At 41.4% G+C, this 23821-nt stretch overlaps 1 protein-coding gene across 1 annotated transcript; it reads right to left on the reverse strand.

Moving 5' to 3' along the window:
- Window positions 1-6314: 6314 nt before the first annotated feature.
- LOC147615088 (sugar transport protein MST4-like) lies at window positions 6315-9263 on the reverse strand. Its single transcript, XM_086779049.1, has 4 exons — window positions 8919-9263; window positions 8304-8623; window positions 7411-8034; window positions 6315-7132 (listed from the first exon to the last, which is right to left on the reverse strand). The coding sequence occupies exons 1-4, from the start codon at window positions 9049-9051 to the stop codon at window positions 6641-6643; spliced, it is 1569 nt and encodes a 522-aa protein (XP_086635175.1). The 5' UTR covers window positions 9052-9263; the 3' UTR covers window positions 6315-6640.
- Between the last annotated feature and the right edge of the window lie 14558 nt (window positions 9264-23821).

The raw sequence follows: 23821 nt of genomic DNA on the forward strand, positions 1-23821 counted from the left end.
GTTATGTATGTGCTTCAACTTACTTTCATACTAATCATATCTTCTTGCAAACTCCATCTCTCGCTTATGCTTTCCTTTCACCGTCGTTATCTCTTGCTTTCCTAAGGTGTATTCTCTAACCATCTAAGTGACATATCTATGGAGAGAAGTATAAGCTCGGGCGGGTATAAAAGATATCTATGCCTTTTTCTGAAAAATCTTCTAACATTTGTTCTTTTCATGTGTGCCTTTTTGTACCTATCAATCCACTTTGCATTTTTTGGAGAATTCAAGATACAAAATTTATTGATTTCATATCATAAGGGTTCATCCATCTTACGAGTGATCCCATTTCCTTATGGTACCTCTCCAACTATACGCTCATCATCTTTGCTATGCCAAAGTCCCGAGGCTGACGCATATCTATTTGACTAAGAAACTTTGAGATATATATAAGTGATTCTTGAACTACACAAGCTTCTGTCATGCTCCTTTTAAGCCTTACCCTTTGTCTCACAAAACCCTTTAAGGTCTTCATAAATATTTCAAAAAAGAATATCCATCGATTATGGATAATACCTGCTATTACAATATCATCTACTACATATCCCAACAAGTAAATTTGGATAGTGAGAATACATGTTGGAAAATGTTTCTTAATTCAGCACACTACTTCTATTGAGTTGATTCTTTCCTGTTGAAAAGATTTTAAGTTGATCTCCTTCGAAGAAATCCATGTTACTAATCCACTATTCTTATAGATAGTAATCATAATGCCTTAGGTTTATGCAATATTTAATTGCAATTAGGAAGCATTAAAACTACAAAGTAACACCATCCATAAACATATATTATTAAGTTATGACACTTTACTGAAAGTCTCAAATGAAAGAGCTTGAAAGCCTATATACTTTTGTAAGAATTTGTGCCAATCATGAGACTTCAAGCTACTCAACTTATTATTTTTTGTAAAAGGCACACTTGAGACAATGCATATGACATGTTGGTGTGCGAAAGGGTGCAATCACCTTCCTCGTTCTTGTCTCCTCCCTCTTGGATCGATTTCCAACATGCCATATATATTAGCTCTGCTATGGATTTTCACTTAAGCATGTGTTTTATCCTTGGGATTATTGAAAAATATCTTAAAATCTTGTAAGGAATGGATCCACCTTGATAATCTTGCCTATATCTAGTGAGTGCCACATTTTGAACATATGGACAATTCTTTATACTCTCCATGAGATAGCCGCTCATTTGGGCATACGTGTATACTGTTGCAATCCATGCCCAAAGAACTCAACATCTTCTTCGTCTTATCTCATGTCTCGGTCATAGAGTTCTTCTGAGGTAATATTATAAATTTCAACAACCTAAATAATCCAGAGACACTTATGTTTGACCGACCATAAAGATTATAAATTTCAACAACCTGAATAATGCAGACTGCCAACCATAAATATTATAAATTAAGCAAGGAAAGACAAGCTTGTAATTTGGATGTTCTTGATCTCTCTTGATCTCTCATACAAAGGGGTTCATGCCAAATTTTGTACTCCAGCTTCTTCTAATAATGTGTCTTGTCCATCATAAAGTTCTTCATCTCCAAAGAAAGTGTCTTGTCCCCATCATAAAGTTATTCGTCTCCAAAGAATGTATCTTGTCCATCACAAAATTCTTCATCTCCAAATAATGCATTAATTATGTTTTCTATCCCTTCTTCTCGTATATGTGGATCTATGTTCTTTCCCATATATGTATGTGTCTTGAATCAGCTATTCTTCTCTTAGTTCTTCTATGGGTGTTGATTGAACTACATCTCTCGTTGTTCCTTGCCTCCAGTGTCTTAATATTGTATTACCGGATCAAGTGTAGTCTATATCTTCCACATCCTAAGGAGACACAACGAGAGAGAGAGAGAGAGAGAGAGAGAGAGAGAGAGAGAGAGAGAGAGCATGTGAGTGTGTGTGTGTGTGTGTGTGTGTGTGTGTGTGTGTGTGTGTGTGTGTGTGAGAGAGAGAGAGAGAGAGAGAGAGAGAGAGAGAGATTGAGAGAGCCATTAACTTACCAAATTAGATTTTCCTATGTGTTACAATATGGATCTGTCTAAGTCTCTCCATATCGTTCGACATGCTACATGGTTATTTGATGTTCCCTTCTAATCAAGTACTTGCAACATGTGCAAGAACATTGTACTCTCTTTGCTAACCACTCAGCCTTTGAAGATGAAGAATTGTCTACACGCTTTATTGGAAAAAATGAGAGAGAGAGAAAGAGGACCAAGATAGATTTATGAAAAAATAAGAAGCATGATATATATATATATATATATATATATATATATACATATATATATAGCTACATTTTGTTAGCTAATCAATACCAACAATTAATTTTTAGTATTATACCGGGAAAAGTCATGACATTGGGTAAAAGTGTCGGTGTGAGCAGTGTCGGTATATATGCATCGGTAACAGCATCGATATGTACCAATGTTGTTACCAACATATATATTGACAATTTTATCGACGCACATATCAATTCTGGGAAAAATTAAAATTGGCATATTTACGATGGAAAAAGTAAAACCCGAGAATAAATCTCCTCTATTTTTCCCTTTAATATTTTTTTTAAAGATCCTCTTCTACCACAGAACCCCTCTCGTGTTTTCTCCTTGTCGATCTTATCTCCTTATCCTCTCCCTTGCAAGCAAGTACTGCAAGTAGGTAAGGCTATTGTGCATATTTACGGTTTTTCTCTAATATTACTTAGTTTTTTATTTTTTATTTTCTATTTTCTTTTTCATGTTTTGCAAGTTCAAGTGCTTCAAACTCTTTCTTCTCTCCCCCTTTTGGAAGTAAGGGTAGGGTGTTTTTTCTAAGTCAGTGCATAAATGTGATTAAACACATTAATCTTAACTATATCATACCAACACAAATAGCTGATTAAACACATTAATCCTAGAGCAAGCATATAACTTAGGGTTTGGTAGCATGTACTTTATGCCTATATTTATGCAGGAAATTTCGAAAGAGGCACATAATGACGAGGAAGAGGTAGGAGGAGATGGGAATGATGATGAGTAGATAAGCCACCACGCAATATATAGATAGTTTTTTACTCATGATTTTTGTAAGAGCCTTACTCCATTTTTTTGTAATATAATGATATATATAGATTGTACAACACTAATTTATCTCAATTAAATGATGTTTATACAAATGTTAATAACAATTTAATCACATTTGTGTATGTAGATTGTTCAACACTAATTTATCTCAATTAAATGATGTAGCCTCTCTCTCTCTCTCTCTCTCTCTCTCTCTCTCACACACACACACACACACACACACTCTCACACTCACAGTACTCACCATGGAGGACATTGAGGATATCCGCCATTGACCGATGAGAGACATCTTTGGATTGTGATGTATAAGATGCTTACATTTGTTGCTGGAGTTTTCCTTCCCAGATGCTATCCATTAGGAGCTCCTAGTACCTTACTTTTCCTCATAGTTGTTGTTTCAGTTTTAGTTAGTTGTTTAGTTGTTTTAGCTTTTCTTACACAGACATTGTATCAGATCCACCAATTGTTGTAACCTTTTTGGTCTTATAGGTCATTTTGGCCTTTTGAGGACGTTAATATATCATTTCATTTCTCTCTCTCTCTCTCTCTCTCTCTCTCTCTATATATATATATATATATATATATATATATATATATATATATATATCACACTCATATAATATATATATATATCACACTCATATAATATATCATCTCTCTCTCTCTCTCTCTCTCTCTCTCTCTCTCTCTCTCACACACACACACACAAGATTTAAAAAATGATGATAACATCCATCCATGGCCAAGTCACCAAAATTTAAAAAATATAAGTTGTACTATAGTATGCTCATGGCATGGATACGTGGCCAAGTATAGAGACAATAATGGATATATCACCATGAAAGAATAGACCACAAAAACTCTCTGAATTAGACTACAACCAAAATAGGACTCGTCACTAATCTAATAGTCCTCCTCATTTGAGCTGCAATGCATGTGATCCTCCTGTCATCATCACCCCCAACAATGTGCTCTCTATGATGCTCAGAGAGGGGGGGAACGTGACGGTCCACCAATCATATACAAATCATACACTTGTTACTACATAATTATTCAATTACCACATTACTAAGATCAAAAGAATAATCACATTATAGAAAATATTGTGCTATTTGACCACATACCTTTGGTACACGCTCCAGTCCATGTTGTGAGAGCTCTCTCCATAGCCACTTATACCCATGGTGTGCCGCCTCTTAAATCTCATCATAGTAGTTGGAGCACGATCCTAATCTTTAGTAGGTATTTTTTTCAACAACACTTGTTAAGTTTTATAAACTTTATTTTAGTTCTAAGTATATAAATAAACTACTACTTTATTTTAGTAAATATGACTTTATTTTAGTACTAAGTATATATATAAACAAGGGACGATTGTTGTACTTACAAATCATGTGATAAAGGCATGTTTACACCCTTGCCGAGGTGAGTAACCACACCTCTTCTTAGCCTCTTGTTTGTTGCTTATTGTGCTGATGTGTCTACCTCTTCTTGCTCTTAACCTCATCTCTCATGTGACTCCATGTGTCAATACTAAGGTCAAGAGAATGTGTGTTCTTATTTCAAGCCTCTCTTCTACCATTTTCAACAGACAAGATTAAGTTGTGAGAGTTACACCAAATAAGTAATATGAGTCACTTTCATAATACCATTTAATTTACATGTAATGCAGAGTGCAATTAGAGATCTCTTAATATTGTGATCTTAATTTGTGTGTGTGAGAGAAAGGTGCATATAAATGAATTGTTATAATTGTTCTCCTCTTTGAACATACAGGCCAATAGTGACAAATCTGATGCGTTTGTGCACATACCTTTATTTGATCCAGCTCCTATATGCCACACAACCTCCTCCTGCATGTAAGCCTTCATCTTTAGCACTGTGAGAGCATCATCTTCATCTAACTTTGATAATAATAAACAGAGATTTTAGTAGAGGAGGCTATGCTATTGTGTTGACTGCATGGATCTTGTTCATAACAGATGGGCCATGTTTGTACTCGAGAATTTTTGTGTTGATGCTCCAACACACCTTCAACCTTGACGTGATGATTTTGTATACTTGCTTCCTGTTCATTTGATTTCATTAAAAAGTCATTTTTTTTCTCAATTGTGTATTATACAACTTCTAGTGGTAATCCCTTCATATCCATATACTTTTAGGCAAAACAATCCTTGAATTCCTTTAACACTTGAACCATTTTTCTTTCCTCATCATTCTTGATATTCAATGGTTCAAAGTCGTCTACAATGATCCAAATGTAACAATCAGAAGACATAAAAGTGGATTCTTTGCTATCAACTCAACAAAGTTGTGGATAGATAGTCATGATACATTTATACTACCACAACATTGTGAGTACATACTAATTTTTAAGAAAATGTATATTATTTTTCTTTTATATTAGTTTTTTGTTGTTATAGAATGAAAAAAAACACAATAGATTTTATAATATGGAATAGGTAATCTTCCAACCAGCGTCATCAAAATTGAAATAGTGGTATGTGATATTGAAGCAAACACATTCTTTCTCTCTCTCTCTTCAACTTTTTGTATCACTACACATATGCATGGTGATGATATTGACACATATGCACATGATACACATGATGATGTATGTGAGTGATGTGTGTGCTTAAGATCATTTGGACCTTTCAAGGTATACAGTTGGACTATCCGAGCGTGTACCAACAAATTTATTCCAATTGTACACAGCTTTCTTGATTATCTCCATCTCCAAGATGAGTGTGGATTCCTCCTACTTTTTGACCACGTCTTTCTCCCCCAAGAAAACCCAAATTTCTCTCAATCTCCTCAACTTTCTCTATCACCCACAATTTACTCTTAACTCTTCCTTTGATCATCTCCATCTCCAATATGAGCGTGGATTCCTTACCTTTTGACCTCTTTTACTAAATAGCCATATAAAATGATCTTTCAATTAAAAAAACCTTTTGAGTTGCTACAATGATTCATGCTCCCACTCAATCAATTTTATAACCCTTCTAACCACCTTCTACGTTTGAGTTGGCGTGCTGGCTGCAAATTTGTCTTTCAATCTGCTCTTCCCAAGTGAAAGATTCACATTATGCATTTCAAATAGATCCCTCGTAAAAAGCAACACAATCATGCGTTCTCTCATGCTTTCTTAGTTCTCTTTTTCACAAAAATGTTCTGCACATATCAACTTGTTACCTTTACATGACTTTGATAAACTTTCATTCCTTGTGATCGTTACAAAAAGGAAGCTCAATGCAAAACCTTCCCATGAGGGAATCGTCAAACTTGCCCTGTTGCATTAGGTGGTGTAATGCTAATCCTCCCATGAAGAGTCTAATCAAATGCATGGAATGACCAACACTTCCCATTCCTTTTGTCCCAAAAAGTAAAAAATGGTGGCCCCATTCTAATATACATTCATTGCCTTCCTGCCCGCTTTGTGAGGTTGTCCTTGTGAAGAACAAAAACCACTTGAAATGAGAATAGTGGTGTCCCCAAATTGCCATGTTCCAGTGTCAAGGCTTGGCTCACTTAGACTGACAAGGTGTCCAACAAAGGAGAGTGAGGGTCACTTGATAAAAGGGTACTCTCAAAATGGGAGGGATTACATTGTTCATTTGCAACGAATCGACCCCAAAAGCGATGCCGACACCAAACCGCTGGCATGGCATCAATGGGCACACCCTTAGTCTCGGGGAGCATGAAAACCACAAAGGCAGTCATGAGAAGCACAGATGCGGCAAAAACAACGAAGATGGTGGAGTGCAAAGCACATAGTGTGGACAGAAAGGCTTGGGCCACCACACATGTTACCAATAGGTTGATACACACTACTGCACTTTGCCCCACGGATCTGACATCTAGTGGAAAGATCTCACTTGGGATAAGCCACCCCATAGGACCCCATGACCATGCAAAGGCCGCCACAAAAACACAAATGCCTACCACCGTGGTAATGGCTGCTCCCTTTCCAAGCTCCCCACTATCACCAAGGCCCGTTCCAAGCAGCACAGCGATCAGCACCTGAATGTGCATTCAAGTTTAGCTTAGTTGGATGCCCACAATTCAAAATCCATTTATCGTATTCACATAGGTAAATATAGCATAGCACAAAAAACAGCGTGCATTCAGTGGAAAATATGGAATGCCACACGCACTCCATTCATTCACAGAGGATGGATACAGAAAGCACGTGCATGCATAGGCTAACATAGCATGAAACACGCATTCGTGGCATCCATGATGAGGGAAAGATGGAAAAACAATCACACAGCCAAAAAAAACGCCTCGTGCTTTTTTACCTGTGATATAAACATTTGGACACCCGCCTCCAGCAAGAGCACTCTTCTTCCAAATCTGTCTACAGTGAGAATTGAGATCACCGTGGCAGCAACATTAACACTTCCTGTTATCACTGCTGAATATAGGGCAGCTCCACTCCCAAACCCCACCGTCTCAAACAGTACCGGGGAGTAGAACATGATGGCATTGATTCCTGTGAGCTGCTGGGAGACCTGCATCAAGAGAGCTACAATGAGGGGAGGCCAATTCCTCCGCTTCAGCATGCTCTTAAAGGGGTTCTTCACTTGGTTTGCCTCCTCTGAGGCTTGCACAAGCTGCTTCAGCTCGGCGTCTACCTCTAGTGTCCCTCTTATCTTGCACAGTACTTGCTTTCCTTTCTCCAAGTGCCCCCTTTCTATCAGACTGCTTGGGGTCTCCATGACCATCCAACTGCCTGCCATCAGAACTGTTGCAGGCACCCCTGCCAAGGCCAAAGACAGCCTCCATCCCCAAGACAGGCTTCTTGTGCTGTAGTTCACAAGATTGGCACACAGGATACCTATCGTTACATTCAATTGGAGCATGATGTTGAGGCCTCCTCGCCAGCTTGGTGGTGCCATTTCCGAGAGGTAGATGGGTGCTGCCTGCACAAGTGAAGCTCTTGTAAGACACATAATGAGTTTTGAGCTGGGGAAAGAGCTAAACAACATCTTACAAATCATGTGCAATGCATACAAGAGGTATGTCACAAGAGAGTCATTACAGCATGCAAATATGTTGTATTACATGCCTTCTCCTGTCCCATAAGGGCTCCTTTAACTTAGTCTTTATTTGAGCATAGACTTATACCTCACTTGGATGAAAGGAGGACCAAGGCTTCTTATGATGGGCAACATCGTGTGATGATATTCACCTGATTGAAGAAGCCTGTTGCACACCCTAATGTGATACGCCCCAGAATGAGAGTTCCCACACTCTGTGCAGTTGCAGAGAGCAAGACTCCAGTGGTGAATAACAAGCCAGCTATGACCATGCTCGGCTTTCGCCCAAATCTCCTTGTCACAGGGGAAGCTGTAAATGTGGATATCAGGCCTGCTATGTACAAGGAGGATGTGAAAGCTTCGAGTTTCTGGTCATCAAACTTGCAGTAGTTGCTCTCCACTGCAACCTGTTTCTTGGCATACACAGACGGGAAGAATGTCTCCAAAAACCCATCCATGGAGGTTATTCCACCTGCGAGAGGAACACACCAGCCAACATGTTGAGCACTGCAACCCTAGCTATGCCAAATCCATGGGAAAAACCCATTCATGGGAAATAATAAGCCTCTAAACCCTAATCGTGTTCTTACGGTTTAAGCCTATGGTTAGATTTGCCACTCGTAGGCTCAATCTTATCTAAACATAATCTCAAACCCTAAGAACATTTATAAATGATTTGGGATGACTGCATGGTTTCAATATGTAACAAGTACATCCACCTGGATGTTTAGAAATAAAAAGTATAATGCATATGGATTAGTGTGTACCAGAGATGCCAATGTTGTAGCCGTGCATAAGACCACCACTGGCAACCATGATGCAGGAGATAATAACGTAGAGGGTGATGTTTGCTTCATACTCCATGGCAGTGCTTTGGAGGTCTTCACGTTTGGGGGCCATGCCTGCAAAGCTTTTCTAACAAAGCTCTTCAACAGAGGCCACAGCAGAAGGGGAGAGAGAGAGAGAGAGAGAGAGAGAGGTACATATGGCCAACTTTCCACTGTCTGGATCTCTTTGTCTGTCTGTCTGCGTTGGAAGTGGACGGATGACAAAATTACACGAAACTGTTTGCGCGTGCCCGCTGTTCGTGGGATTCCCACAGTCTGCAAAAAGCTGGCCTGGAATTTGGCTTTCATCTCGTGACATATTCTCTTTGGTGCCCACTGCCCAATGCCAAGTGGTGGTTGGGCACGTTGTTTTTTTGTCCGGCTAAAATGCCTGTCAAAAATTACACTAAAATACCCAAAAAAAACACTTGCTATATTTCACCAAACCCACAAAATACTAAAACAAAGTGGTCGTCCAAAAAAAAAAAACTAAAATGTGAAAAACAAGCGCTATTTTTATTAAATGCGACTAGCCCTATCAGAAATCATCCTTGAGTAGACCAACTTGGCCAATGGCATTTGTATCCGAGAAGTGAGTCGGTTTGGTGCGTAATTTGCCATACAAACCACAATAGCACCGAGTGTCCAATCCCTCTACTATGCTAATTGCCAAAGGCTTATTAGTCTAGATTGTTATAGTCAAAGGAACCATTAGGCTCGGTAATAGACATTCGCCTACCCTTGACTTTGCCAACATCATATTCTCATAAAGGCGCCTAAATAGGGGGAAAATGTGCCCCACATTAGAATTCTAAGGGTACCAAACCACCCTTGCCACTGCATGTTTCACTACCTATTCTACCCCCTCGACCACATCTTCTGAGTGACCATCATGAACGAGCTAACCTCAACATAAAAATGCGTGAATGAGATGAGGAGGGTGAAGAATAGGAAACCATTTATGTTGAGCCTCTTGAAGCTCAAGGCCCATCAGCTCGGGTTTTGAGCTATTACATCATTGATGGCGAGAACATTTATCATATCTACCAAGCCGTCATCATGTAGGCAAAGAGGCAAATACCAATTAATTGGAAAAGAGATGGCTATTATGGTGCTTTCACTACTTGGGACCCCACTGTCGTGCGACCTCACCTGTGTCTGAATGTCTAGTAAAGAAAAGAAATGGTGAATACTCAACCCTCACCTGCTAACCCCTATATGCTCAACCCATCATGTGCTTGAATGTGTAGTAAAGAAAGCAATGACGAATGCTCAAACCCACCCCTCTATACACAGGATATGGTATCGACAAGGATTGCCCTTTAAAAGCGTCCTCATCAGACCAAGCTCAAGAGAAAAAGCCAATGGTGGCAAGTCTCAACTTACTGAGTGTAAGTGATGGAAATATTCAGGTTGTCCCTCTCAATGCAGTCACAAGCATGCAAAACAAGAGGAGAGGAGTTGCTCATGTGGCTGATGGAAATATTCAGGTTGTCCCTCTCAATGCAGTCACAAGCATGCAAAACAAGAGGAGAGGAGTTGCTCATGTGGCTTCAACCTCTAGAGCTCAAATAATTTCGGGACAAGCATGTGTTCTATCACTTAAAGAAATTCCCAAACATATGAGAGTAACCCCCAAGACTCATAGGCCAATCCAAAACGATCGAAAAGGGGGAACATCAAGCGACCGTAAAGAGTGGCTCAGGTGAAGATACCACTAACCATGCTTCAACATCATTTTCTAAGAAGGAGATGATCCTTATTAAGCCATGCACACGAGATGTGAAGAAGTTTAAATAGACCTAAACCACATGCCAAAGAAGTTGGCAAAGTTAACCCATTATTTGGTTAACTGGTCCTACCACTAATATTCTAGGATTAACAAATGTTGCCACTAATTTTCTACATCAAAGAGTAAAGACGAACACACTAAAAGGATGTATGATCAAGCTATGAAGCAACGGTGTCTAAATCTACAACTTGGATGGGCGTCTATAATGGTCCGACAAATATAATTCCTACTCTAAAAGTGTACTTACCTATAGCCATGTGTTTTTTTAGTGGTTTGCCATGAAAAATGCATGGTTTCAACGTTCCATTCATGATTAGGTTGAGTTAAAATGTGACACCCCTACCCTTTTATCTATGACATAATCACACTAAGGGTAGAGCAACTCACTCGGGGGCTCATATCACAATGTCATAATGTCTGGCTATTCTATTAGCTCCTCTCAATCTAACTATAGTAATCCTTACACAAGAAAGGTGAATAATTCCTCTAGGCGTATTCCCTTCATAATTCTCACAAGCATGTCACCTTCTCCGGGCTCAATAAGATGTCTTGACTCCTCAATTATGAAGACAATGTGTCTATCCTTATTCATGATTTTCTAACTAAACTATTTGTTCCAAGTTTTTCTCACTCTAAAGGCATACATTTGTTTTGATTTAGAAAGTACCCACTTCTCGGGTCCACTAGGTCATCCACTTTCAAGTGTTTAATTCTTTTCCTACTTCATCTAGATCCATAGGCTCATGGGTCTATCTAGCCTTCAACCTATCGAGCCAGTGTGAACTCACACACTCGTAAAATCGAAATTTACCGCTTTACTCACACACTAGAATAAGAGTTCACACACATACTTCTATAAACAATCCTTTCAAAACAAAACATACATCACACTGTCTTTTTCAAATCATGCATATATCATATGTCCACATCACATAACAGCATCAGTGTCACCTCATTAACATAAATCTCCTCACACCATGACCGTGATGCTTAGACCAGGATGATACACACCAATGAGCCCAAACACTCATGGGCCACCGGGCCACCGTGATGGTCAGAGGATTCCTACAATGTCTCACATTTGCCTAAACACAAGTGCCAAATAATCTTAGGAGTCGCTTCTATTGGTCAAATCACCTATCCTAGAATCACAAACACTCCAAGTACTGGTGTTAAGAGCCACATTTGCCTAGTACCAACATGCATACTTGGCCACCAGGCACTAAGATGACCTCCTTCATCTTCTTTGTGGTGGTCTTCTTCACTTTGGTCTCTCGTGTGTGTGGCCCCTTTGCGGATCTGTTCCGACTCGCCTCTACAGCTTCTCTCGTTGGCTCAGTTATGCTTCTTTAGAACTCCCTTGCCCAATTATGCCTCTCCATAACTTCTTTATATGTTGTTGCTAACATCAACACATATGTTGTTGCTAACATCAACACATATGCAATATATGTAGAGATATGCATATGCAACAGTGTCTAATTCTACAACTTGGATGGGTGTCTGTAATGGTCCGATGAATATAATTCCTACTCTAAGAGTGTACTTACCTATAGCCATGTGTTTTTTTAGTGGTTTGCCATGAAAAATGCATGGTTTCAGAGTTCCATTCATGATTAGGTTGAGTTAAAATGTGACACCCCTACCCTTTTATCTATGACAGAATCACACTAAGGGTAGAGCAAGTCACTCGGGGGCTCTATCACAATGTCATAATGTTTGGATATTCTATTAGCTCCTCTCAATCTAACTACAATAATCCTTACACAAAAAGGTGAATAATTCCTCTAGGTGTATTCCCTTCATAATTCTCACAAGCATGTCACCTTCTCTGGGCTCAATAAGATGTCTTGACTCCTCAATTATGAAGACAATGCGTCTATCCTTATTCATGATTTTCTAACTAAACTATTTGTTCCAAGTTTTTCTCACTCTAAAGGCATACATTTGTTTTGATTTAGAAAGTACCCAGTGTACTTACCTATAGCCATGTGTTTTTTTAGTGGTTTGCCATGAAAAATGCATGGTTTCAGAGTTCCATTCATGATTAGGTTGAGTTAAAATGTGACACCCCTACCCTTTTATCTATGTGACAGAATCACACTAAGGGTAGAGCAACTCACTTGGGGGCTCATATCACAATGTCATAATGTTTGGCTATTCTATTATCTCCTCTCAATCTAACTACAATAATCCTTACACAAGAAAGGTGAATAATTCCTCTAGGTGTATTCCCTTCATAATTCTCACAAGCATGTCACCTTCTCCGGGCTCAATAAGATGTCTTGACTCCTGAATTATGAAGACAATGCGTCTATCCTTATTCATGATTTTCTAACTAAACTATTTGTTCCAAGTTTTTCTCACTCTAAAGGCATACATTGTTTTGATTTAGAAAGTACCCACTTCTCGGGGGGTCCACTAGGTCATCCACCTTCAAGTGTTTAATTCTTTTTCTACTTCATCCAGATCCAGAGGCTCAACCTAGCCTCGTCCAATCCCATGGGTCTAGCCTTCAACCTACGAGCCAGTGTGAACTCACACACTCGTAAAATCGAAATTTACCGCTTTACTCACACACTAAAATAAGAGTTCACACACACTCTCCTATAAACAATCCTTTCAAAACAAAACATACATCACACTGTCTTTTTCAAATCATGCATATATCATATGTCCACATCACATAACAGCATCAGTGTCACCTCATTAACATAAATCTCCTCACACCATGACCGTGATGCTTAGACCAGGATGATACACACCAATGAGCCCAAACACTCATGGGCCACCGGGCCACCGTGATGGTCAGAGGATTCCTACAATGTCTCACATTTGCCTAAACACAAGTGCCAAATAATCTTAGGAGTCGCTTCTATTGGTCAAATCACCTATCCTAGAATCACAAACACTCCAAGTACTGGTGTTAAGAGCCACATTTGCCTAGTACCAACATGCATACTTGGCCACCAGGCACTAAGATGACCTCCTTCATCTTCTTTGTGGTGGTCTTCTTCACTTTGGTCTCTCGTGTGTGTGGCCCCTTTGCGGATCTGTTCCGACTCGCCTCTACAGCTTCTCTCGTTGGCTCAGTTATGCTTCTTTAGAACTCCCTTGCCCAATTATGCCTCTCCATAACTTCTTTATATGTTGTTGCTAACATCAACACATATGCAATATATGTAGAGATCTATGTATACAAAGTTGAAGGCACCAACTCAACAAGAAGAAGAATAACATCCTTGACCAACTTTATCAAGAGTTTCCACTGCCCAACAAAGACACCGAGTTTAGTAGTCCTATGTGTTGAGATATCGAGCTCATCTAGTGAGGCGATGGACACCGAGGACCCGCCTGGGGGATAGGCCCCACACTTACACCACTGGCATGGTTGGTGAGATCATGGGTGATATGCAGCCAGTGGGATGATAGGCTGTGTGACAGCCATTCTAGAGACTGGCATAGCTATAGCGCCAGCTCATTTTAGTTGGGTTCACACTATAGAGAACCCTAGTATGTATTTGGTTGAGTACCTTTTCACAGTGTGTACTCTTATCTTTGTATATGGTGTGTTGAGTGTTGTGTGAAGAAGAAGAAGAAGAAGATTTTCAGCCTCTCACCTTGTGTGTTCTCTTTTAGGGTTTTGTGAGTGTGTGTGTGCTTGCAAGAGCTCAAGCTCTCTTCTCCCCTGCATCTTTTCATGGTATCAGAGCCTGGTTCATGCTAAGGGCTGAGCTGCAAGTAAGAGAAGCACAGGATGTGGTACGAGGGTAAGAGCTTCATCTACTCTTCCCTATTTGTGTTGGCGACTACACCCTTGTCGGGAGCTCTACAGGAGGCACCGGCAAATGATCTCTGATTGAGGAGCTTTCTTCGCGGGAGTAAAGCTATAGGGCAACTATAACATCTAATCAGACAAAATTTTTCAAGCCGAAAATGCGTTTCGGGCGCGTTAGGACCTCCGTTTTTCAAAAAGCAGGCGATTTCGAGCACTGCGGTCGGGTAAGTCATCGATTCTCTGCAGAACTCTGTTTTAAGAACTGCAGGAAGACAGATTGGTTGTGCAGACATTGTGTGTGCTACAAGGAGGTCAAACAATTGCCATTGGGTGTATGTATGCACATTGAGGTCACTGGTTGTGACATTTGAGTGTAGTACAATACCGCTGCAAAAAATACAACAGTTTGTGCAGGACAAACCAGAGTGCTATTTTTGGTAAATTTGTGTGTCTAGCAAGATGTCAAATGATGGCATAAACCAGATTGTTGCTGAGAAGCTTGATAAGAACAACTTCCATGCTTGGAGGTTGAGATTGACAAATTTCCTGATGGGAAAGGGTTACTGGGACTATATAGAAGGTGAGCATGAAGAGGCACCGGAGATACCGGAGATCAATCTGACTGCTCTACAGATGTGAAAGAGTTCAAGGATTGGAACCAAGGAGCCAGAAAAGTTATGTATTAGCTCTCTATCAATATACAGGACACCATGATTGGACACATACAAGATGCCAAGTCCCCCAAGGAGGCGTGGGACACCTTGGTAAAACTCTATGAAACCAATACCAATACCAAGGCGTGGAACACCTTGGTAAAACTCTATGAAACCAATACCAATACCAAGGCGTGGGACACCTTGGTAAAACTCTATGAAACCAATACCAAGGCACGAAAGATACACTTGAAGAATGAACTTCATACTGTGGAGAAAAAGAGTATGTCTGTGAATGACTATGCATTGAAGATCAAGGGTATTGTGGAATCCCTTGCATATATTGGTGTTTCAGTAGATGATGATGATAAGGTGGAAGTCTGTCTACGTGGTCTCGGGCCACAATTCAAGGCATTCAAGACGTCTATTTAGACTCGGGAAAACATTCCCAATTTCACAGATTTGGTGTCTATGTTGATTATAGAAGAGAAGAGCTTGCGTGAAGACCAACAGTCTTCACAAAACAAAAATAATTCAGAGCAACAGGCCTTCTACACAAGTTCAGGAAGAGGACGAGATAGAGGAGGCCATGGACGCGACCAAGGAGGTGGCCGAACAGGTAATCAGAATTATGGCCAACAACAGCAGCAACAACAACAGTCCCAGAATTCACAACAACAACAACACGCAGGTGGAAGAGGCCAATTCAGAGGCAAGGGGAGTCAAAGAGGTCGTGGAAATTGGCAAAGGCAGTATAACGATACACGTGGATGCTTTTATTGTGGTAAGCCTGGACATGTGCAGACAGATTGTTATAAGAAGCAGGCTGACATGCAAAATGGGAAATTGCAGCAAAACAACTATGTATCCTCGAGCAGAAACAATGAGGATGGTGAGGTGTTCACTCATTTTCAGAATTTCAGAGTTATGGTTGAAAAGCAAACAGGGAAATATGTAAAGTGCCTAAGGTCAGATGGAGGGGGAGAGTACTTCTCCAATGAGTTCTCTGAATTTTTGAAGAAGAATGGCATTCGGAGACAGTTTACATGCAGATACACTCCACAGCAAAATGGAGTTGCTGAGCAAAAAAACAGGCACATTGCTGAGATTGCGTGAGCATTGATGGGAGAGAAGAATATGCATAAACATTACATCTCTTATTCTCATACAAAATCAATGGATCTTTAACAGAGGCCGCACTTCATTTGAAAATTTCTCTAGCTCAAACTTCCCATCTTGGCAAACTAAGATCATGTTACTTCTGATATGAGATGGGATTTGGAGCATTGTCAAAGACACCTAGGATAGACTAAAGTGAGAAGCTACATCTCCAAAAGTGAAAGCATGGAACAACCGACCAAAATGATAGAGCTTTGGCATATATTGGCCTCAATCTCACTAATAATCTCATACACCACCTCGAATTTGACAAATCTACAAAAGAGATATGGGATAAGCTTGAGAATTTGTTTGGAAACAAGATAAATAACTCTAAGGTCTTTCTCAAGCAGAAGTACTATACTCTAAAAATCAAAGAACATCACTCTCCAAGAGCATCTCGGCACAATAATCTCATCCTACAACAACTCACATCATCAAATGCAAAATTTGATAAGCATGATAAAAAGACAGTTCTCTTCACTAGTTTGGAAGAGATAGATAAGTTCAAGGAAGTGTTGTCTACACTTTGAGTGCCCCGTGAGAGGTGGCATATGACACCATGGTGGTAGTTCTCTCATTGATGAAGATAAACAACTTCAAGACCACAATGCTTGGAGAAAAGTTTCTTCACCAAACAGAAGGACAAAAACAAAGGGAGAACTTTCAAATTTGCCTTCTACTATTACATGCTGGATCATAATCAGAATAGATGCTTCAAAGCATCTGGCTAAAGAGTAAGAAAAGAACCACACCAACTTAGTTGCCAAGGTTGAAGATGAACATGAAGATGAGGAAACTGAAGATACCCTAGGCAAGCCAGAAACCTCTACTATAGCATCAGAAGAAACTCTCACTGCTTTTTCTAATCTTTCTCTCTCAAAAGAAGATTACAACAGGGAATTTTAAGCCCACGTATGTGTCTATGTGTGAGTTGTGTTCTCTGCACAGGATGTCCCCCAAAATCTAATAAATAATCTTGTGAGTGTTTTCTTTTTATAAGCCTTATTTTCTATAAAAGCCTCCACTCCCACATTGATCCCTGTTTTTAGTAAGGAGGGTATTATTCTTGGTTGAATTGATATAGGCATATGAATGGTTAAGCTCTTTTTAGGGCCTCACTGTGTTCTTTTATATCACGTGATTATAGTCATGGAGCCCAAATCATCATACTAAAGGTTCTTCTCATGTCATTCCACCTTCACTTCGAAGGGGGGGTTTGTTGGTATTCAGAGACATATGTGTACATCTACTAGAGTGTAAATAACCCTTGTATATGTTTGTGTGTGTGTATGTGTGTGAACCACCTCTTAGAGTGTAGAAATGTGTGTGCTCATATGCATGTGAATAACCTCTTAGGCTTAGATATTTTATGTATACTTGACATAAGCAATGATGTCATGTACTTAGATATTATTTGGTCAAAAGATAAGGCCTTGTTCCTATAAAAGCATAATTTATACTTAATGTATCCAAAATCACATCAATCAATTCATTCTACATCAATTTTAATCCTTAGAATTAATAGAATTCTGATTTAATTAATGCTATGCACACAGCCATGTGAAATCAGTAAGGGGGACTATGTGAATGGGTCCTTCTTGTATGCTTAAAAGTTTAAGGCTCGTCAAAGTGGAGGCAAATGCTTAAAAGTTTAAGGCTCGTCAAAGTGGAGGCAAATGCTTCTTCCCCACGGGGGCTATTGTCACTTTGTTGGGACAATCCTTGTAAGCATGATCGAATCCGGACTTATAACATGTGCCCCCATAAGGAATTATGTTAAGATTAGGCCTGGGATGGGTGGTTTGCAAGATAAGGGGGACCACTGTTGACAATTTGGGTGCCTTGAAGGTAGCCTAAAACCAGGCATCTCCACAAGTTAAGGTCTAATCTCTCGTGGTTGCAATTGGAACTTAGTGGCCTGGTATTCGGGGGCCTATTATACATATAGTGGGTATTCAAATGGCACCACCTGATCGGATATTTTTTTAGGACATGCTTCATTGCATAGAAGTTTCGGTGTTTGCATTGTCCAACTTTCTTTATTGCAGTATATGTCATACACAAAATGCTTAGTATATGGCCTCTCCTCTATATGATGATGTGGCATTATTATTTAATTAAGTAAATATTATGAATTAAAAAATAAATAAATATTATTAAATAAATAAATATTTTTTACTTATTAAATAAATATTTTTTATTTATTAAAAATATTTTAAATTTAAAATAATTAATTAATTTATAAATTCTAAAAAAACTACAATTTTCTTTTAATATATTTTTAGTATTTTCTTTAAAAAAACTCATTATATTTAAAAAGATTAGATAAATTAACAAAAATCAAGATTTTATCCATAATTTAATTCTAACCAATGAATGCTTTTACTGTCTTAGTATATATAGCCTAATTTTTTGAGTCACCCCCATTCTTGGAGCTTCATCAATTTTGGAGCTGGCTCTATTCCAAGCATATGTTAATCTTGTTCTAGTATTACTTTAATCTTAATTATTTTCAAATTTAAGCTTAATCTCTTTTTGCCTACCTTTTAGCATGGGTTCACAAAGTCATAGAAGTAAAAAAAGTAATTCACAACGGGATCCCCCAATCCATCTTATTCATGAGAAGCAAGCAAGGGTTCGCACAGAGGATCAGAGGAGAAGAGATCCTAAGCACAAAGCCAGGGCTCGTGCATTGCAGCGTATGGTAGGCTCGATTGATGAGGCATCATCTCCTCCCCCCACCCATTCTCCATCTCTTCCCCATGACCCCACTCCACCTCCTTCTCCTCCTAAGTCTCCCAAAATTATTTCTCCACACTGTTTTGAGCCCTTTGCCACTCCTCCCTTGCATGATGCCCATGTGGTTGCCACTCCACCCTCAGGTGCTACCCAACGTATGGCAGGAGATCATGAAGCATCATCTCCTCCCCCCACCCATTCTCCATCTCTTCCCCATGACCCCACTCCACCTCCTTCTCCTCCTTATTCTCCCACAATTATTTCTCCACACTATTTTGATCCCTTTCCCACTCCTCCCTTGCATGATGCCCATGCGGTTGCCACTCCACCCTCAGGTGCCGCCCATAAGGTAGTCACTCCACCTTTTGGCACACCCTCCAAGTTTGGCACTTCTCTCTTGGGTGTCACCCACCATGAGCTAGCCACTCCTCCATCGGGTGCCTCTCCATCTTTGGGTACACCCTTTGAGCTTGCCACTCCTCTGTTGGGCGTCTCCCATGAGCTTGCGACTCCTTTATCCAATGCCTCTCCACCCTCGGGCGTAGCCCTCAAGTTTACCTCGCCTCTCATGGGCGACACCTATGAGTTCACCACTTCTCCATCTAGTGCGGCCCATGAGCTTGATGTCACTTCTCCTCAAAGTGGTGCCCATGCGGTTCCCACTGCCAATCCTTACTTTGTGTCACGTAGGCTGTAATGCCTGTGTCCGACGGCAGACCGGATGGCCATATCCGGGGTTCAGTGGGAGAGGACGCCCATGCGGAGTCACGGGCGGCCAGGCTAGTGTGGACGGCAGGCCACACACTATATAGCCTGGGGGATGAGGGGCAATCCTCATTCTTCCTCTATGGCTGGGTGGTGAGCCAGAGGCCGTCCCCTCTCATGGTAACGCCCGTAGCGGCGTTACGGATATCTAACACTGGTATCAGAGCATGGTTCAAAGGGATCGTGAGAGTCCGCGCGCGAACGGGGGACCGGAGCCCACTCGATGGTTTTCATCCACAGTCTCCTCACCCTTATCTCCACAAGGGAATGTGTGGAGGAAGGAGGGCCAAGATTTTTTGAAGGGAAGAACTCTTTCTCTCTCTCTCACTCTCTCTCCCCGTCACACACAAGGAGCAGCATCGCAGGTAAGCAAAATTCTTGTTTTTTTTTTTTGTTTTCTGCGTTGAATCGCTTCGAAAAAAGAAAAAAGAAAACTCTGCGTTGAAGGTTTCAAAGGATTGAAACCTGTGTCAAGGTGGGGGGGCGCAGACCAACCCCCCACGAAATAAGCGTGGGATGAAACCTGTGTCAAGGTGGGGGGGCGCAGACCACCCCCACGACCAGCCCTGTGTGCGTGTGTGAGGCGGCGAAACCCACGGCAAAACACATAGCTAGTCGAAGCTGCAATTCTGTGTATGTGGGGCGAAGCAAGGCCGTCGAAGCTACAATTCCGTGTGTGGGGCGAAACAAACCGTCGCATTACGCTCAAAACCATTATTAGCTAGTCGAAGCTCTGCGAGGGCCCAATGGAGAGCGCGCTCTTTCGGTTTTTACCGACGGCTGCAGGATTCGAAGCTCTGCGAGGGCCCAATGGTGAGGCGCTGAAGCTCGGCAGCGGCCAGCCAGCCAGGCCGGCCAGCGGGCGGCGACGGCCAGCCAGCCATGGGCGGCGGCGGCGGCGGCCAAGGGCCACAACGGCCAGCACCAACAGCCGGCGACAGACGGCCAGCAACCAGCAGTCGGCCACCAACGGCCTTTATAAAAAAAAAAAAAGAGAATCATTTATTTTTTTTATTTTATTTTAAAAAAATAATTTTCATTATTCATTTCTGAAAATTAAAAATCAGAAAATTCAAAGACCCTTTCTCTCTCGGCTAGGGAGGAGAATCATCCCCGCAAGAAATAATTCCGGCAAGGCACCTCTCGATCATTTCAATTTTTGTTATGAGTTGCAGGCATTTTCTCGTGGATCGGAGCATCCCGAAAGCGTCCTTGTAGAGGCTCGCAACGCAACAAATCGACAGGCGACCGTAAAGGGGGGTGACTATTATTCTCTCTCCACCACTGCTCATTTTTATTAGCGTTTTTTTTCAGTAATTTTCGAGTTCTCGCATTATTTTTTGCAAGAATTAAAAATGTCTGCTAGGCGTAGTGTGTCCCCACCGCCTTCTACTTCTCTAGGTTTTTCCAGTCTCTTGTCCTCGGTCGCGGGTTTGACCCCGACCGAATTGTCAGGCCGTACACGCCCGACCGTTGTTCGGTCCGGAGCGCGCTTATCGATCACTCGTGATCCGCCAGCGCCCTCCTCGTCTATTGACCCCGTCTTAGGACCCGGCGAGCCCGCAGAGGCCGCATTGGCTGATGACCCCTTTCTGGCCAATGAGCCAGAGGACATGAACACTGACATCGCCGAGGGGACCGAGGAGGACCTCTTGGATTATGACGACGATGACTATGACCTATTGGACCCTGCTGATGTCCTGACAGAGACGGAGCTCTCTAGTGGACTGTTTAAATATCTTAATACCAAATTGAACACTATGGGTAAAGTCCAGGCTGATTTAGTCACGATGCTACAGAGCATCTCCACACGGTTAGATGCACTGACAGCCGCCTCGGCTAATACTCCGACTCCTCGTGGTAGCCGAGCTCCTGCGGCAAGGGTGAGCATAGCCTCGCCAGTGGTTGCAGGAGTACAGGCCGATGCGCCTGCGGGGCCGTCCGTAGCGACAGCTTCGTCGTTGTTAAAAGACTTAAAGCCGCCTAGTTTTGGTGGCGAGGAAAGGGAGAGAAACAAGGACTCAGTCAATATGTTTCTAGCGAAGTGGTCAGATTTGCACGCGCTGCGACAGCAGCCTAGCCGTATACATCCCGTAGAGGCTAGCCTCTCTTTAACCGGCAAAGCGTACAAGTGGTGGATGAGTCTGACAACTCGCCCTGCCACTTGGAAGGAATTTGAAACAATGTTTCGAAAAGAATTTTTGCCTGTTAATGAGGCAGAGAGAAGCTGGGAGTTATGGGACAAGTGCTCGATGGAGAACAAATCCCTAACTCAGTACATCTCAAACTACAGGGAGATAGTACTCAAGTTAAAGGGAATCGATGCATTCCAGACATTGCGAGGCTTTAAAAGAGGCCTCAAAGATGATTACCTTGAGTACGTAGAACCCCTACAGCCTAAAGACTTAGCAGAGGCAATTCAATATGCACAGATATTCGATGACATCAAGCGCCGTAGTGCGCGGGGTGGTTCTAGCAGGGCCGAGGGTAGTGAAAAGAGGAGGTCAGGCCTCAAAAGAAAAGGGTTCCGCAGTGATAAACAAGGGGATAGGACGGACCAGGAAGGACAGGGTGGTCATTGGTCTAAAAAACCGCGACCATCCAGAAAAAAAGAGACATCGAAAACCAAAAGAAAGAGCAATATATTAAAGCGCGAAAGGAAAATCGCTGCTTTAATTGCAATGAAGTAGAACACACAAAGGCTGAGTGTCCAAAGCCTAAAGCCAGCACGAGTGGCAACGAGCCCAAAAAAGAATCTTCTAGGCAATTGCATACAGTGCAGAGACTCCCTCTCAGTTCCGCAGAGTTCAGAGAGGTGACAGTGTGTCATTGTGATGAGCATCACGCTTGTTCAGTGACACCAACGATGTGGCAGCCTACTGTAGGTCCGCATGACATGGTGCGCATGTATGGCACCATAGGTGGCCGTAGAGTCACAGTTTTTATTGATGATGGAGCTAGTCACAACTTCTTGAACTACTCGTTAGTCAAGAAATTGGGATTGACTGAGACCCAGAGTGATCATGAGTATACTGTTGGCCTAGCCAACGGATATGACAAAACGGTATGGAATACCGTAGTATTGGGGGTCCCATTATCTATGCAGGACTACAAGGCTCCGCTTGACTTTCAGGTCATGCACTTAGCCAGAGCAGACGTATATCTAGGCAGGGAGTGGCTGTATGGCTTGGGCCCTAGTCTAGCTCGGAATTACTTACATAATACGCTATGTTTTGAGCATGGAGGTAGAGTCATCACCCTGCAGGGCGACCGTACTATCCCTGCCACACCACTTATTTCCTCCATGGAGTTGTGTACAGCGGTCCGCAGAGACCAGATAGCAGAGGTATATGCTTGTTACCCTCTTTTGAATTCTGTTTCCGTAGATGAAACGATAAATGATGTTTGCGTAGACAAACAAGAAAAACAAAATAACCTTGGACGAGACACACTGTTTGAAAACCCTGTTTGGCATGCATGTGATTCAAACAAGAAAAAATCCAAGGTGAATGAGACATTAAAGAAAAAGTACATAGATACTTTAACGAATTTATTAGAGGAATTTCAGGATGTTTTTCCTGATGATTTACCAGATGGTTTACCACCATCTAGGGAAGTAGACCATGGCATCGAAGTTATGCCAGGATCAAAACCTATAAGCAAACCTGCTTATAGATTAAGCCACTCCGAGGCACAGGAGGTGGAAAAACAATTAACGGAATATTTGAACAAAGGCTTTATTCGGCCTAGTTCAAGTCCGTGGGCATCGCCTATTCTTCTGGTAAAGAAGAAAGACGGATCTATGCGGATGTGCATAGACTATAGGGCTCTTAATCAGATAATGATTAAGAACAAGTATCCGATGTCGCGCATGGATGAGTTGTTTGATCAACTCTATGGATCCAAATACTTCACGAAAATAGACCTGAGATCTGGGTATCATCAGGTTAGAATT

The sequence above is a fragment of the Cibotium barometz genome, chromosome 40 (genome assembly GCF_041138505.1).
Source record: "Cibotium barometz isolate CiBa-2024 chromosome 40, ASM4113850v1, whole genome shotgun sequence".
In the NCBI taxonomy this organism is placed as follows: Eukaryota; Viridiplantae; Streptophyta; class Polypodiopsida; order Cyatheales; family Cibotiaceae; genus Cibotium; species Cibotium barometz.